At 43.9% G+C, this 13,463-nt stretch overlaps 1 protein-coding gene across 1 annotated transcript; it reads left to right on the top strand.

The window, feature by feature from the left end:
• Positions 1 to 819: 819 nt before the first annotated feature.
• Positions 820 to 7,943, top strand: rbmx2 (RNA binding motif protein X-linked 2). The gene is made up of 6 exons (XM_059350943.1): positions 820 to 885; positions 2,699 to 2,814; positions 2,888 to 2,939; positions 4,645 to 4,774; positions 6,281 to 6,473; positions 6,556 to 7,943. Exons 1-6 carry the CDS (start codon positions 881 to 883, stop codon positions 7,284 to 7,286), a joined length of 1,227 nt encoding a protein of 408 aa, XP_059206926.1. The 5' UTR covers positions 820 to 880; the 3' UTR covers positions 7,287 to 7,943.
• Positions 7,944 to 13,463: the final 5,520 nt, after the last annotated feature.

Genomic DNA, 13,463 nt, shown 5'->3' with positions numbered 1-13,463 from the left:
TTCAGAAAATAATTAGCAAAATGTAAGAAAACATTAGTAAAACCTCTGAAAAATATTAGTGATACTATTAAAAAATACTTAATAGGAGTAGAAAGTAAGAATAGTTTTTACTTTCTAAGAATAGAAAGTAAATTATAAATATCTGAAAAAAATATTGGTAAAATGTCCAGAAAATATAAATTAACTATCGCGCTCAAAAGTTATATTAAAAAAAAAACTTGTAAAAAGAAATCGTAAAAAAATTTAGTCAAAAATATCCTAAGATGTTAATTAAGATGTCAAAAAGATATATATATATATTTTTTGAATCCTAAAAAATATTTATTTATTATTTATTTATTTAATAAAAGCTGCCTGTAGTTACGTATATTAATGGTATTCTTAAAAAATATTTAGTTTCCCCAAGAAAATTATAAAATGTCTGAAAAAAAATTGGTAAAATGTTCAGAAAATATAAATAAACAATGCTTTAAAAAATTTAACAAAAAAAACAAACTCAAAAATATCCCAGCTTGTTAGTTAAAATGTCAAAAAAGATATAATAAAAAAAAAATCCTAGAAAAACAGATATTTTTTATTATATAGATATTGGTAAAATGTCCAGAAAAAGGTAAATAAACTATCGCCCTCAAAAAAAAAAAAAAAAAAAAATTAGTAAAAAAAATAATATCTTTAGAAGGTTGTTAAAATGTAAGAAAAAAAGATATATAATAAAAAACAAATAAAAAAGAACAGATAATTTATATTTAATAGAAGCTGCCTGTAGTTCGGTCGTCCGACCAGCAGGCGGCAGCAGAGGCGGGAAAACCAGCCGGAAGTGTCCTAATGCGCAAGGTAGACCATTTCCACCGGAACACCAGTTTATTACATCCACACCACCATGAAGTAAGTCACCAGTTTTAACCTTTAAATCAGTATTTAGGGTTTTATCTCTGTTCGGCCGCTTTTATTTTATTTATTCTGTTTTTAACTTATTTCCTGTGACGTTTCCGGCGCTAACAGCCAGCTAGCATCGCTGCTAACCAAACTTCTCACACATTTTAGCTGCAACGAAACCTCGTTAAAAAATCCAACAATTTAACTTCTAACCTTTAATCTGCTTGTTAATATTCCTCATGAAACGTAAAAAACATGTCAAAATGAACATTTAGAAGTATTTAATGAATTCGGCACAAACAAAGCAGGTCTTTAGTCAAAGGAATCAGAGTTTTTATGTGTTTTGTAATGTGTTTTTCTGCGTTTTACTGTATCTTTCTGTGTCCAGCGGCTCGTGTTGTTTCGCTCCGCGGCTGGTTTTAGAGCAGCAGGATTGTTTTAGTTTGAGTTATTAGAGTTTTGTTGGTTTTCCGGGTTGAAAATATTAAACTGACCTTCAACTCTTCGGTCGTTATTTATCTTTCACGCCTTTATAGTTTCCTGTTGGGGGTGAAACCTAAAATTGGAAGTAATTTGAATGGAGTCTGGTGGGAAGTTTGTTTCGTACAGAGAAAGACTGTAATCTTCCTGTAACTTGTGTTTTTGTGTGATTATTTTATTTTAGGGACTAAAAGTGAGAACTTTGTCCTCAGACTGAATTACAAACAGTTCCTGACTGCACTGTTTACAATCTCACATACAGAGTATTCTTCATATTTATACCAATGGACATAAAGGATAAACTGTATTTATTTATTATATCCACCTGCTGCTGTTTATTCCCTTAATAAAAGTCTACCGATAGAAATGAAAACTGTCAGTAAAGGTTTATGAAAAGTATGAGTGTCATGAGAGAAAAAATATGTTTAATATGACCCAAAAAATCCTGGCAGAATGTATTGAATATATCTATATTATTATTTATTTATTTATTTTTGGCAAAAATATTAAAAAAAAACCAACATGTATATATGAAGGTAAAAACATTTTTAATGTCAACTAAAATAATTGTGATAACGATATTGATTCATTATTTATTAGTAAATTAATTTAAAAAAAAGGATAAGTAAATGTAAAAAAAAGTAATAAAAAAACATGGCAAAACAGATAAAATCGCCAGAAAATTATGAGTGAATATGTTCTAAAAAAAGTAGTAGTAAAACGTCAAAGTATTTTTATTTATATTTTCATCCTGCTGTTTATTCTCTTTATGAAATTCTACTGATAGAAATGAAAACCAAAAGTATTAGTGTCATGTGAGAAATATATATTAGTAAAATGAAACAATAATAATGTATTGAAAAAAACACACATTTTGCAAAAAATGTGAAAAAAAAGAAATAATTAACCAAATTTTCCGAAAGTAATTTGTAAAATGCAAGGAAAATATTAATAAAACCTCTGAAAAATATTGAGATTTGGAAAAAAAAATACTTGTAAAATGCCCCCAAGAAAATTATAAAATGTCTGAAAAATATTGGTAAAAAAATAAATAAATAAATAAAATAAAATTAAAATTAAAAATAAAAAAATAAATATATACAAACTGCCCCCCCAAGAATTTTTTTTTTTAAATTGTAAAATACTCAAGTTAAATGTCAAAAAAATGTATTAAAAAAAAATCAAGAAATATCAGATTTAAAATGATGAATGATAAAAGTTTGGCAACACAAGAAAATAAAGAGCTAGATTTTTTTTTCTTACCACACTAATAATACTAATAATATACTAATAATAAATAACTGCTGGCCGTTAGACGTTAACGCTTCCCGTCTGGTTTCAGTCCGCTGACGAAGGTGAAGCTCATCAACGAGCTGAACGAGCGCGAGGCGAACCTCGGGGTCAACGAGTCCGTGTCCTGGCACACCGAGTACAGGGACAGCGCCTGGGTCTTCGTCGGTGAGAACCACTGTAGCTTTTATCTGTAGAAACTCAGAAATTCAACATTGTGACGTGTTTCATGTCTCTGCAGGAGGTTTTCCCTACGAGCTGACGGAGGGAGACATCATCTGCGTCTTCTCTCAGTGAGTCCTTTGATCTGAACACAGCAGAACCTCTCCTCCACCTCTCCTCCTCCTCCTCCTCCTCCTCCTCCTCCTCCTCCGTCACTCTGACCCCAGACTCCACCTCTCCGCCTCCTCCTCCTCCTCCTCCTCCTCCGTCACTCTGACCCCAGACTCCACCTCTCCTCCTCCTCCTCCTCCTCCACCTCTCCTCCGTCACTCTGACCCCAGACTCCACCTCTCCGCCTCCTCCTCCTCCTCCTCCTCCTCCGTCACTCTGACCCCAGACTCCACCTCTCCTCCTCCTCCTCCTCCTCCTCCTCCTCCTCCTCCTCCTCCTCCGTCACTCTGACCCCAGACCCAACCTCTCCTCCTCCTCCGTCACTCTGACCCCAGACCCAACCTCTCCTCCTCCTCCGTCACTCTGACCCCAGACTCCACCTCTCCTCCTCCTCCTCCTCCTCCTCCTCCTCCTCCTCCTCCTCCTCCTCCTCCTCCTCCTCCTCCTCTTCCTCCGTCACTCTGACCCCAGACCCAACCTCTCCTCCTCCTCCGTCACTCTGACCCCAGACCCAACCTCTCCTCCTCCTCCTCCGTCACTCTGACCCCAGACTCCACCTCTCCTCCTCCTCCTCCGTCACTCTGACCCCAGACTCCACCTCTCCTCCTCCTCCTCCGTCACTCTGACCCCAGACCCAACCTCTCCTCCGCCTCCTCCGTCACTCTGACCCCAGACTCCATCTCTCCTCTTCCTCCGTCACTCTGACCCCAGACTCCACCTCTCCTCCTCCTCCGTCACTCTGACCCCAGACTCCACCTCTCCTCCTCCTCCGTCACTCTGACCCCAGACTCAACCTCTCCTCCTCTTCCTCCTCCGTCACTCTGACCCCAGACTCCACCTCTCCTCCTCCTCCGTCACTCTGACCCCAGACTCCACCTCTCCTCTTCCTCCGTCACTCTGACCCCAGACTCCACCTCTCCTCCTCCTCCGTCACTCTGACCCCAGACTCAACCTCTCCTCCTCTTCCGTCACTCTGACCCCAGACTCCACCTCTCCTCCTCCTCCGTCACTCTGACCCCAGACTCCACCTCTCTTCCTCCTCCGTCACTCTGACCCCAGACTCAACCTCTCCTCCTCCTCCGTCACTCTGACCCCAGACTCAACCTCTCCTCCTCCTCCTCCGTTACTCTGACCCCAGACTCAACCTCTCCTCCTCCTCCGTCACTCTGACCCCAGACTCAACCTCTCCTCCTCCTCCTCCGTTACTCTGACCCCAGACTCCACCTCTCCTCCTCCTCCGTCACTCTGACCCCAGACTCCACCTCTCCTCTTCCTCCGTCACTCTGACCCCAGACCCAACCTCTCCTCTTCTTCCGTCACTCTGACCCCAGACTCAACCTCTCCTCTTCTTCCGTCACTCTGACCCCAGACTCCACCTCTCCTCTTCCTCCGTCACTCTGACCCCAGACTCCACCTCTCCTCTTCCTCCGTCACTCTGACCCCAGACTCCACCTCTCCTCTTCCTCCGTCACTCTGACCCCAGACTCCACCTCTCCTCCTCCTCCGTCACTCTGACCCCAGACCCAACCTCTCCTCCTCCTCCTCCGTCAGTCTGACCCCAGACTCAACCTCTCCTCTTCCTCCGTCACTCTGACCCCAGACTCCATTTCTCCTCCTCCTCCGTGACTCTGACCCCAGACCCAACCTCTCCTCTTCCTCCGTCAGGTACGGAGAGATCGTCAACATCAACCTGGTGCGGGACAAGAAGACGGGCAAGTCCAAAGGTTTCTGCTTCATCTGCTTCGAGGACCAGCGCAGCACCATCCTCGCCGTCGACAACTTCAACGGCATCAAGGTGAAGCTCAACACACAAACACCAAACATCCACCTGTTGACAACACCAGCTGCTTTATATTACGTTTAACAGGACATGCTGCTAACGTCATATAATAATAATAATAATAATAATAATAATAATAATAATAACAATAACAGTTTCATTTGTTTAGAGTTGAAACGGTTCTCATAGACACTGTAGATTATAAAGACAGCAGGAATCAATACAAACAATAACAGCAACAACTAACAAAAGTAATACAATATCAGTTGGTACACATCTATCATCCATCCATCCATCCATCCCTACATCCATCCATCCATCCATCCATCCATCCATCCCTACATCCATCCATCCATCCATCCATCCATCCATCCCTACATCCATCCCTACATCCATCCCTACATCCATCCATCCATCCTTCCTTGTTTCCTACATCCCTCCATCCTTCCTCCATCCATCCTTCCTTGTTTCCTACATCCCTCCATCCATCCATCCATCCCTCTCCCCCTCCCTCCCTCATCCTTCCATCCCCCCATCCTTCCTTCCTCCATCCATTCCTCCATCCATCCATCCTTCCTTCCTTCCTCCATCCATCCATCCATCCATCCCTCTCTCCCTCCCTCCCTCATCCTTCCATCCCCCCATCCGTCCTTCCTCCATCCATCCTTCCTCCATCCATCCCTACATCCATCCATCCATCCTTGCTTCCTTCCTTCCTTCCTCCCTCCCTCCATCCATCCATCCATCCCTCTCTCCCTCCATCCATCCATCCCTCTCTCCCTCCATCCCTCTCTCTCTCCCTCCATCATCCCTCTCTCCCTCCATCCTTCCTTCCTCCCTCTCTCCCTCCATCCATCCATCCCTCCATCCTTCCTTCCTCCATCCATCCATCCATCCATCCTTCCTCCATCCTTCCTTCCTTCCTCCCTCTCTCCCTCCATCCATCCATCAATCCATCCATCCATCCATCCTTCCTTTCATCCTTCCTTCCTACATCCATCAGATACATAAATGAAATAAAAACGTGGATGAATAAGTGAAGAAAAATAAAAACATACCTAGAAAGAGTTCAGATCAGCACCAGATGTTGAGAATCTCCTGATTGAACCAGACTCCTGTCAGAAAACCATCATTTTAACAGCAAAGCAAGTGTTCTTGTGTTCTTCAGACCTGACAAAGCATCAATTTTTTAAAATTACACTCAGAATCACACGGCACGTTAGTTCAGATCTGAAGATCACACAAAAACACAAACTAACGACTCCTGTCTTGTTAGCTAAAATGACAACGGAGTCTGGTGGTCAGAACGGTCTGTCAGACAGCAGGTAAAGAAGAGAAACTATCATTAATATCATGTACAGTTAAACGGATATAGTTTACCTGCAGCCCTGGTCCACAGCGGGGCGTCTCACTCTCTCCAAAGCCACCAGACTCCTTTGACAGAAACAGTCATTTAAGGAGTCGTCTCTGGAAACGTTTCAGTTGTGATTGTTGGTTGATTCTCGTGTCGTCTGCCGTCAGATTAAAGGCCGGACGATCCGCGTGGACCACGTCAAAGACTACCGTCCTCCCAAAGACACGGAGGACATCGATGACATCACCAAACACCTGAGGGAGCAGGGCTGCGCCCCCAACACCGCCCCCCCGCCCGCCGCCGCGTCCTCGGAGGAAGAGGAAGACCAGTACGACGTCCCCGTGAAGAAACCCAAAAAAGGTGAGTGAGGTCACTTCCTGTTGGTCAGGACCTGGGAATCATTCTGGGATTGATTTTTAATTCGTCCTCTCGCTGCTCGCAGACAAAAAGGAGAAGAAGAAGAAGAAGAAAGAGAAGAAGGAGAAGAAGAAGAGGGAGAAAGAGAGGGCGTCCTCCTCATCATCATCTTCACCTCCTCCTCGTCCTCGTCTTCTTCCTCCTCCTCCTGCCGTCAGGGTCAAAGAGGAGAAGGAGGACGCCGCCTACGACAAGTACAACCAACGGGGGGCGCCACCGCCACCACCGGGAGAGAACGGACAGAGAGCAAGGGAGACAGACAGGGACAGAGAGGAAGACAGGAGGAGGGAGACAGACAGGGACAGAGAGGAAGACAGGAGGAGGGAGACAGACAGGGACAGAGAGGAAGACAGGAGGAGGGAGACAGACAGGGACAGAGAGGAAGACAGGAGGAGGGACATGGACAGGGACTATGGGAGGAAAAGAGAGTTTGACCGCGACAGAGACGGTGAGAGAAGAAGAGAGACAGACAGAGAGAGAGACGGTGAGAGGAGACGGGAGGTTGACCGGGAGAGAGACAACGACAGACGAAGAGAGACAGACAGGGAGAGAGACAACGACAGACGAAGAGAGACAGACAGGGAGAGAGACAACGACAGACGAAGAGAGACAGACAGGGAGAGAGACAACGACAGACGAAGAGAGACAGACAGAGACACGGACAGAAGACGAGACGCTGAGAGAGACGGCGGTAGAAGACGAGAGACGGACAGAGACGGTGAACGGAGAAGGGAGACAGACAGGCGTAAACACTGAGGCGTGACCCGCCCTACTCGGCCAATCAGAGGCAGAGTAGAGCGAACCTTACCTGGCGACAGATGATGTATAAAGATGTGAATATTAAAACACGAATAAGTAATTTTACACCATAAACAGATTGTTAAAGTTACCGCAAGGACCTTTAATCTGCAGCAGCAGACTCCTTTTAGAAAACCTCTACTTAAACTGCAGCAGGTCCGACAGTCGGCCCCACTCAGTCCTGGTTCTGGTTCCACCCGTGCCCCCTTTCCTTCTACCGGGCACAACAAAACGTTGTGGGCGTCCGGCGCCAGCAGCCCGTTACACCAACATTTAACTAAAAAATAGTCGCCCGTGAAACCGATCTCTACTAGGTGTTGGGATTCTCCTTCACAAACAAACATTTTAAAAGTTCCCCGCCAAAGTTGGTGTTCAGGTCGTCCTGGACCACATGGAGGATCCCCCAGTCAGCCGGTCCGGATTAAAACCAGACGGTTTCACAACCAGTTGACTACGTTCCTTGTAGTAACTTTAACTAAAGAATAAAGTGAATGGAATATGACATTCACCTGTTAAAGAGAAACTTTTACATTAATGTTCCTCTCAGTTTTGTGTTAAATGTTTCCTTAAATGTCAGAAATGTTTGAGTTTTGTAATAAAAACAAAAGTCTTAAATGTGGCGTATGAGCTTTTATAAAGTGGTCTTAAAATTATAAACAGATGAAGTTGGTGATGTGAAAATAATGTATTCCTGACTGAACATTCACAGAATTAATGATGTAGAATTTTATTTAATTGTTGCTTTTAGATGCAAATTCATTTTTGGGTTTGTTTTTTTGGCACTATTAATGTAGGGATTTAACCTCATACAGTTATAGGATGCCTCAATTAATGTCCCCTTAATGTAGGGTTTTATAAATGTAGGGATTTTGCCTTTTTGGGCCCGAAAGTGAAATTGTGGGGACCTGCTATTATAGAGAGATTATTTTTATGCAGATTTAAGATGCCTTACAATAGAAATGTTTAAACTCCTCCAGAGTCCCACATTCACATTCCAAATCAATCAGATCAAATAAAAATTACTTTATTTGGGCGTTCCCGGTGGCACACCTGGTAGAGCGCGTACCATAGAGGCATTGTCCTCGTAAGCGGGCGGCACGGGCTCGAATCTGACTGGGAGCCCTTTCCCGCATGTCTTCCCCTCTGTCTCCCCATTCACTCTGTCCTATCAATAAAGCCCAAAAAATGGCCCAAAAAAAAAAAAAATCTTAAAATGTCTTTATTTATCCCAGAGGGTAAATTCAGTTAGTCTGGTAGAATCTCTGTTAGAATGAGACAGCCTCATGGCTGTAGGAGAGAATAATAATAATAATAATAATAATAGGAGAGAAGGATCTTTTGTATCTCTCCGTCCTGCAACAGAGAGAGAGGAGACGTCCACTGCTGTTGTTTTGCTCCATAAAGGTTTTGTGTAGCAGATGATCTGGTATTTCAGGATGGCCTCCAACATGTTGACAGGTCATTTCTCCACCACCTCCTCCAGTGGCTCCAACCTGGCTCCAACCACAGAACCAGCTCTGTAGACCAGAACCAGCTCTTTAGACCAGAACCAGCTCTTTAGACCAGAACCAGCTCTTTAGACCAGTCTGTCCAGCAGACTGCAGCATAAAACAACACACTACCACCACAGACTGATAAAACATCTGCAGATGTCCAGAGATCTGAGCTTCAAGAAGAAAAAGAGGCGGCTCTGCCCCTTTTTGTAGAGCGCGTCAGTGTTGTTTAGGGACCAGTCCAACTTATTATCCAGGTATATGTGTGTGTCCTTGGACACACCATCTGGGCCAGCAGCCTTCCCAGTTCCAACCAACTTTATTATAGTTAACGAAAACTTACGAAATAACGAAAACTAGAATTGAAAAAACATTTTCGTTTACTGAAATAAAAACAAAAACGAGGGTTTTTAAAAAAAACGATAAATAACTGATACTGTATTTTGTGGTTAGAAAACTAACTAAAATTATAGTAAAAATGTCCTTTGTATATGTCTTTTTCAACTTTTTTCATATGTAAACCTTTTTGGTTGATATGAAATCTATTTCATCTATCTGGTTTTATGACTTAATAAACTTATTGGGGCTGAAATGGATCAGACAAAGGAAATAAAGGAAACATTTATTGTGACCTTATTGAATCTGGCACCCAACAAATACCCCATTACAAAACAACTAATTAAAACTAGCAAACTCACTCTAAAAACGAATTAAAACTAACTGAATTTGAAAACAAAACTTGACAACGAAATTAAATCTAAAACTAATGAAAAATCCAAACTGTTATAACCTTGGTTCCAACCTCACCCCCATGTCTGTGACAGACAAGGGTGGAGGCTCAGGTGTAGGGGGGGGGGGGGGGGGGGGGGGGTTGAGTTCATCAGCTCTTTCTACATCACCCGCCACTGGCTGTCTTTTCTTGTTGTTGTAACCAGAGATGGTGTTGATTCCTCTCCACATTTCATGGATGTTGCTGTTCTGTAGATTTCTCTCCAGTTTCTTCTTGTATTCCACCTTTGCCGTCTTTAATCTCTTCTTCAACTTATTTTGTACTTGTTTGAGCTGTGCTTTGTCACCATCTCTAAAAGCTGACTTCTTCTCATTGAGGATTGCCTTTAAATCACTAATAATCCAAGGTTTGTTATTGTGGAAACAGCGTACAGTCCTAGTGGGTATGACCGTGTCTCTACAGAAGTTGATGTAATCAGTAAAGCAGTCAACCTGTCTGTCAATGTCCATACTGTTCTCCTATGTTTCCAGCAACACATTCCAGTCTGTTCATTCAAAGCAGTCCTTTAGAGCCTCAGTAGCCTCTGGTGTCCATTTCCTGACTGTGAGTTTAGTTGTAGGCTGCCTCCACACACAGGGTTTGTAACAAATCTCCAGAAGAACTAAGTTGTGGTCCGATCGTCCTATTGGGGGCAAGGCAGTAGCTCTGTAAGCTTGTTTGACATTAGCATATAGCAGATCAAGGGTTTTATTTTCTCTGGTGGGACAATTAACAAACTGTGTAAATCCAGTCAGGTGACAGGTGAGGGAGACATGATTGAAGTCTCCTGATATGATCAAGTATGCTTCTGGGTGTTTAGTCTGTATCTTAGCAACGAGGTCATGTAGAACTTCACATGGAACTTCAGCAGTTGCCTTGGGTGGAATGTACACAAGTATTGTTATGATATTACTGAACTCCCTTGGTACATAATATGGTCTCATACTAACTGCCAATAATTCAATGTCTGGACAGCACATCTTCTCCTTGACAGTAACATGTGCAGGTCTGCACCATCTCTGGTTCAAAAATAAAGCCAAGCCCCCACCTTTCTTCTTGCCATTAGCTTTAGCATCTCTGTCTGTCTCTGTCTCTCTCTCCCACATTAGAGTCTGAGATGTTTTGATTCAACCATGTTTCAGTGAAACACAAGAGACTACACTCACGGTATACTTTCTGAGTCTTCAGCAGTATCTCCAGTTCATCAGTCTTGTTGGGCAGAGAGTTGACATTCCCCATGATGCCTGACAGCAGAAAAGGCTTATATCTCCATTTCTGAGCCTTAACTTTTGCACCAGCGCAGCAACCACAAAAACAGCTCTTCAACTCAGCTGGAATAGGGTGATGGTGAACTCCAGACTTGCTCCGTTTCAATGAAAAAAGCTCCTCTCTCGAATAAACTCTTCTCTCCACAGAAGTAACCATCAAGAATATTATAAAAATAAAACTTAGCAAATTTGTGCAAAATCAGAGAGCTATCAAACAATGCTGCTCCTCCATGAAGCACATTCTGGAACCTTTAGAACAGCAGATAAAAATCCATGCTGTGATCTGGTTTCAGAAACTTTTGACATTTACTAGATTTGTGTATTTTGTGTGATTGTATGTCAGGTCTTGTGTTGTGTTGCTGCTTATTGTGAATCTAGTGTGTCAGCCATCCATCCTCTGAATGCTCCAGGTCTCTAGTCTGGATGCTCCAGGTCTCTAGTCTGGATGCTCCAGGTCTCTAGTCTGAATGCTCCAGGTCTCTAGTCTGGATGCTCCAGGTCTCTAGTCTGAATGCTCCAGGTCTCTAGTCTGGATGCTCCAGGTCTCTAGTCTGGATGCTCCAGGTCTCTAGTCTGAATGCTCCAGGTCTCTAGTCTGGATGCTCCAGGTCTCTAGTCTGGATGCTCCAGGTCTCTAGTCTGAATGCTCCAGGTCTCTAGTCTGGATGCTCCAGGTCTCTAGTCTGAATGCTCCAGGTCTCTAGTCTGGATGCTCCAGGTCTCTAGTCTGGATGCTCCAGGTCTCTAGTCTGAATGCTCCAGGTCTCTAGTCTGGATGCTCCAGGTCTCTAGTCTGGATGCTCCAGGTCTCTAGTCTCTGAATGACTAGACTAGACTCACAGCAGCTCATTTTATACACTGAGCTCACACACATACATTCACTCACTAACATCATCAACATGAAGAACTCTGGGCTCATTGAAACAAGAGTCTCAACTTTCCTGTCAATAACACATTTACTGCATGTTACAGCATGTCTGCAAAGACACTCTTTGGGAAACACAGAATTTGTTTTCAATCAGATATTTGCAGCTCAGAGTTATTAACCAGTTTGGAACAAGACTCAACCTGATAAAACTATTGTGTTAATTATCCGCCCCTTAGCTCACTCACCCGAGACAAAACAAGTAACAGGTTGTTATTCTAACTCACTGAGACAAAGAGACACACACACTCTGAGAAACGGACGATAAGATCCAGCTTCGGACTAAAACCTCCACTTTGACTGAAAGAGGACGACTTCAGGAGATTACTGGGAATACTGGAACAGCTCCACTTCACCAGCTGCTGAATCCACAAACTGAACGACAGTTTTACAGGAAAGTGAAAGTAACTTTGAGAGAACAGGAAGTGGCTGAGCTGTTTGTCTGCTGTGTTTTCAGCTTCACTCAGAGACTAAATGGCTTCTGGATCAGAGGTCGCAGTCTGCAGTCTGCATGGTAAGAAACTCAAACTCTTCTGTCTGGACCATCAGCAGCCAGTGTGTCTCGTCTGCATTCACTCAGAAAAACACACCAACCACACAATCAGACCCATCGAAGAAGCTGCACAAGTCAAGGAGGAACCTCAGGAAACTCTGCAGCCTTTAAAGAAGAAGTTAAAGGTTTCTCATATAGTTGGATGGAAGTTTGAGCGAGCAGCAGAACACATTCAGGTCCAGGCCCGACGCACAGAGATGCAGATTCAGGAGCAGTTTGAGAAGCTTCACCAGTTTCTAGAAGACGAAGAGGAGGCCAGGATGGCTGCACTGAGGGAGGAAGAGGAGCAGAAGAGTCAGAAGATGAAGGAGAAGATGGAGGCTCTGAGAAGAGAGAGAGCAGCTCTTTCAGACACAAACAGAGCCATCGAGGAGCAGCTGAGAGCTGCACACGGGAACTCAGAACTCCTGCCCTCAGGAGCTCTGATAGACGAGGCCAAACACCTGGGCAACCTGGCCTTCAACATCTGGAACAAGATGAAGGACATGGTCTCCTACAGTCCTGTCATCCTGGACCCAAACACTGCTCATGCAGGGCTCCTCCTGTCTGAAGATCTGACCAGTGTGAGACAAGGAGGGATACAGCAGCGACCTTATAATTCAGAGAGCATTAATGAACCATGCTCTGTTCTGGGCTCTGAGGGCTTTAACTCAGGGACTCACAGCTGGGAGGTCCAGGTTGGAGACGTTGCATGGTGGCATCTGGGTGTGGTAGCAGAGTCTGCCGTGAGGGACGAAGTCAACGAGTCTGGATTATGGAAAATAGAGTATGATGGTGTATACTCATCACATTCACCATCAGATAGAGGAACTGTTCTCGTAGTGCAGAAGAAGCCTCAGAGGATCAGAGTGAATCTGGACTGGAACAGAGGAAAGCTGTCGTTCTCTGATGCTGACACCAACACACACATACACACCTTCACACACACTTTCACTGAGACGATGTTTCCATATTTTACCCTTGGGGATCGGCATCACCCACTGCAGGTTTTACCGGTGAAGGTCTCTGTGGCTGCAGGACAACAGGAATAGACGATCAGCATCGTCCTGAAGTCTTTGAGGAACATGTGACCACGTTGTCCTCCGGACGTTTGTTTCTCCGTCAGTGTGAGGAAATGATGTCATGAT

This window comes from Centropristis striata, chromosome 15 (assembly GCF_030273125.1).
Source record: "Centropristis striata isolate RG_2023a ecotype Rhode Island chromosome 15, C.striata_1.0, whole genome shotgun sequence".
Classification (NCBI taxonomy): domain Eukaryota; kingdom Metazoa; phylum Chordata; class Actinopteri; order Perciformes; family Serranidae; genus Centropristis; species Centropristis striata.
Note: the sequence above shows the minus strand (reverse complement) of the source record. Positions and strands in the feature narration are given on the sequence as shown.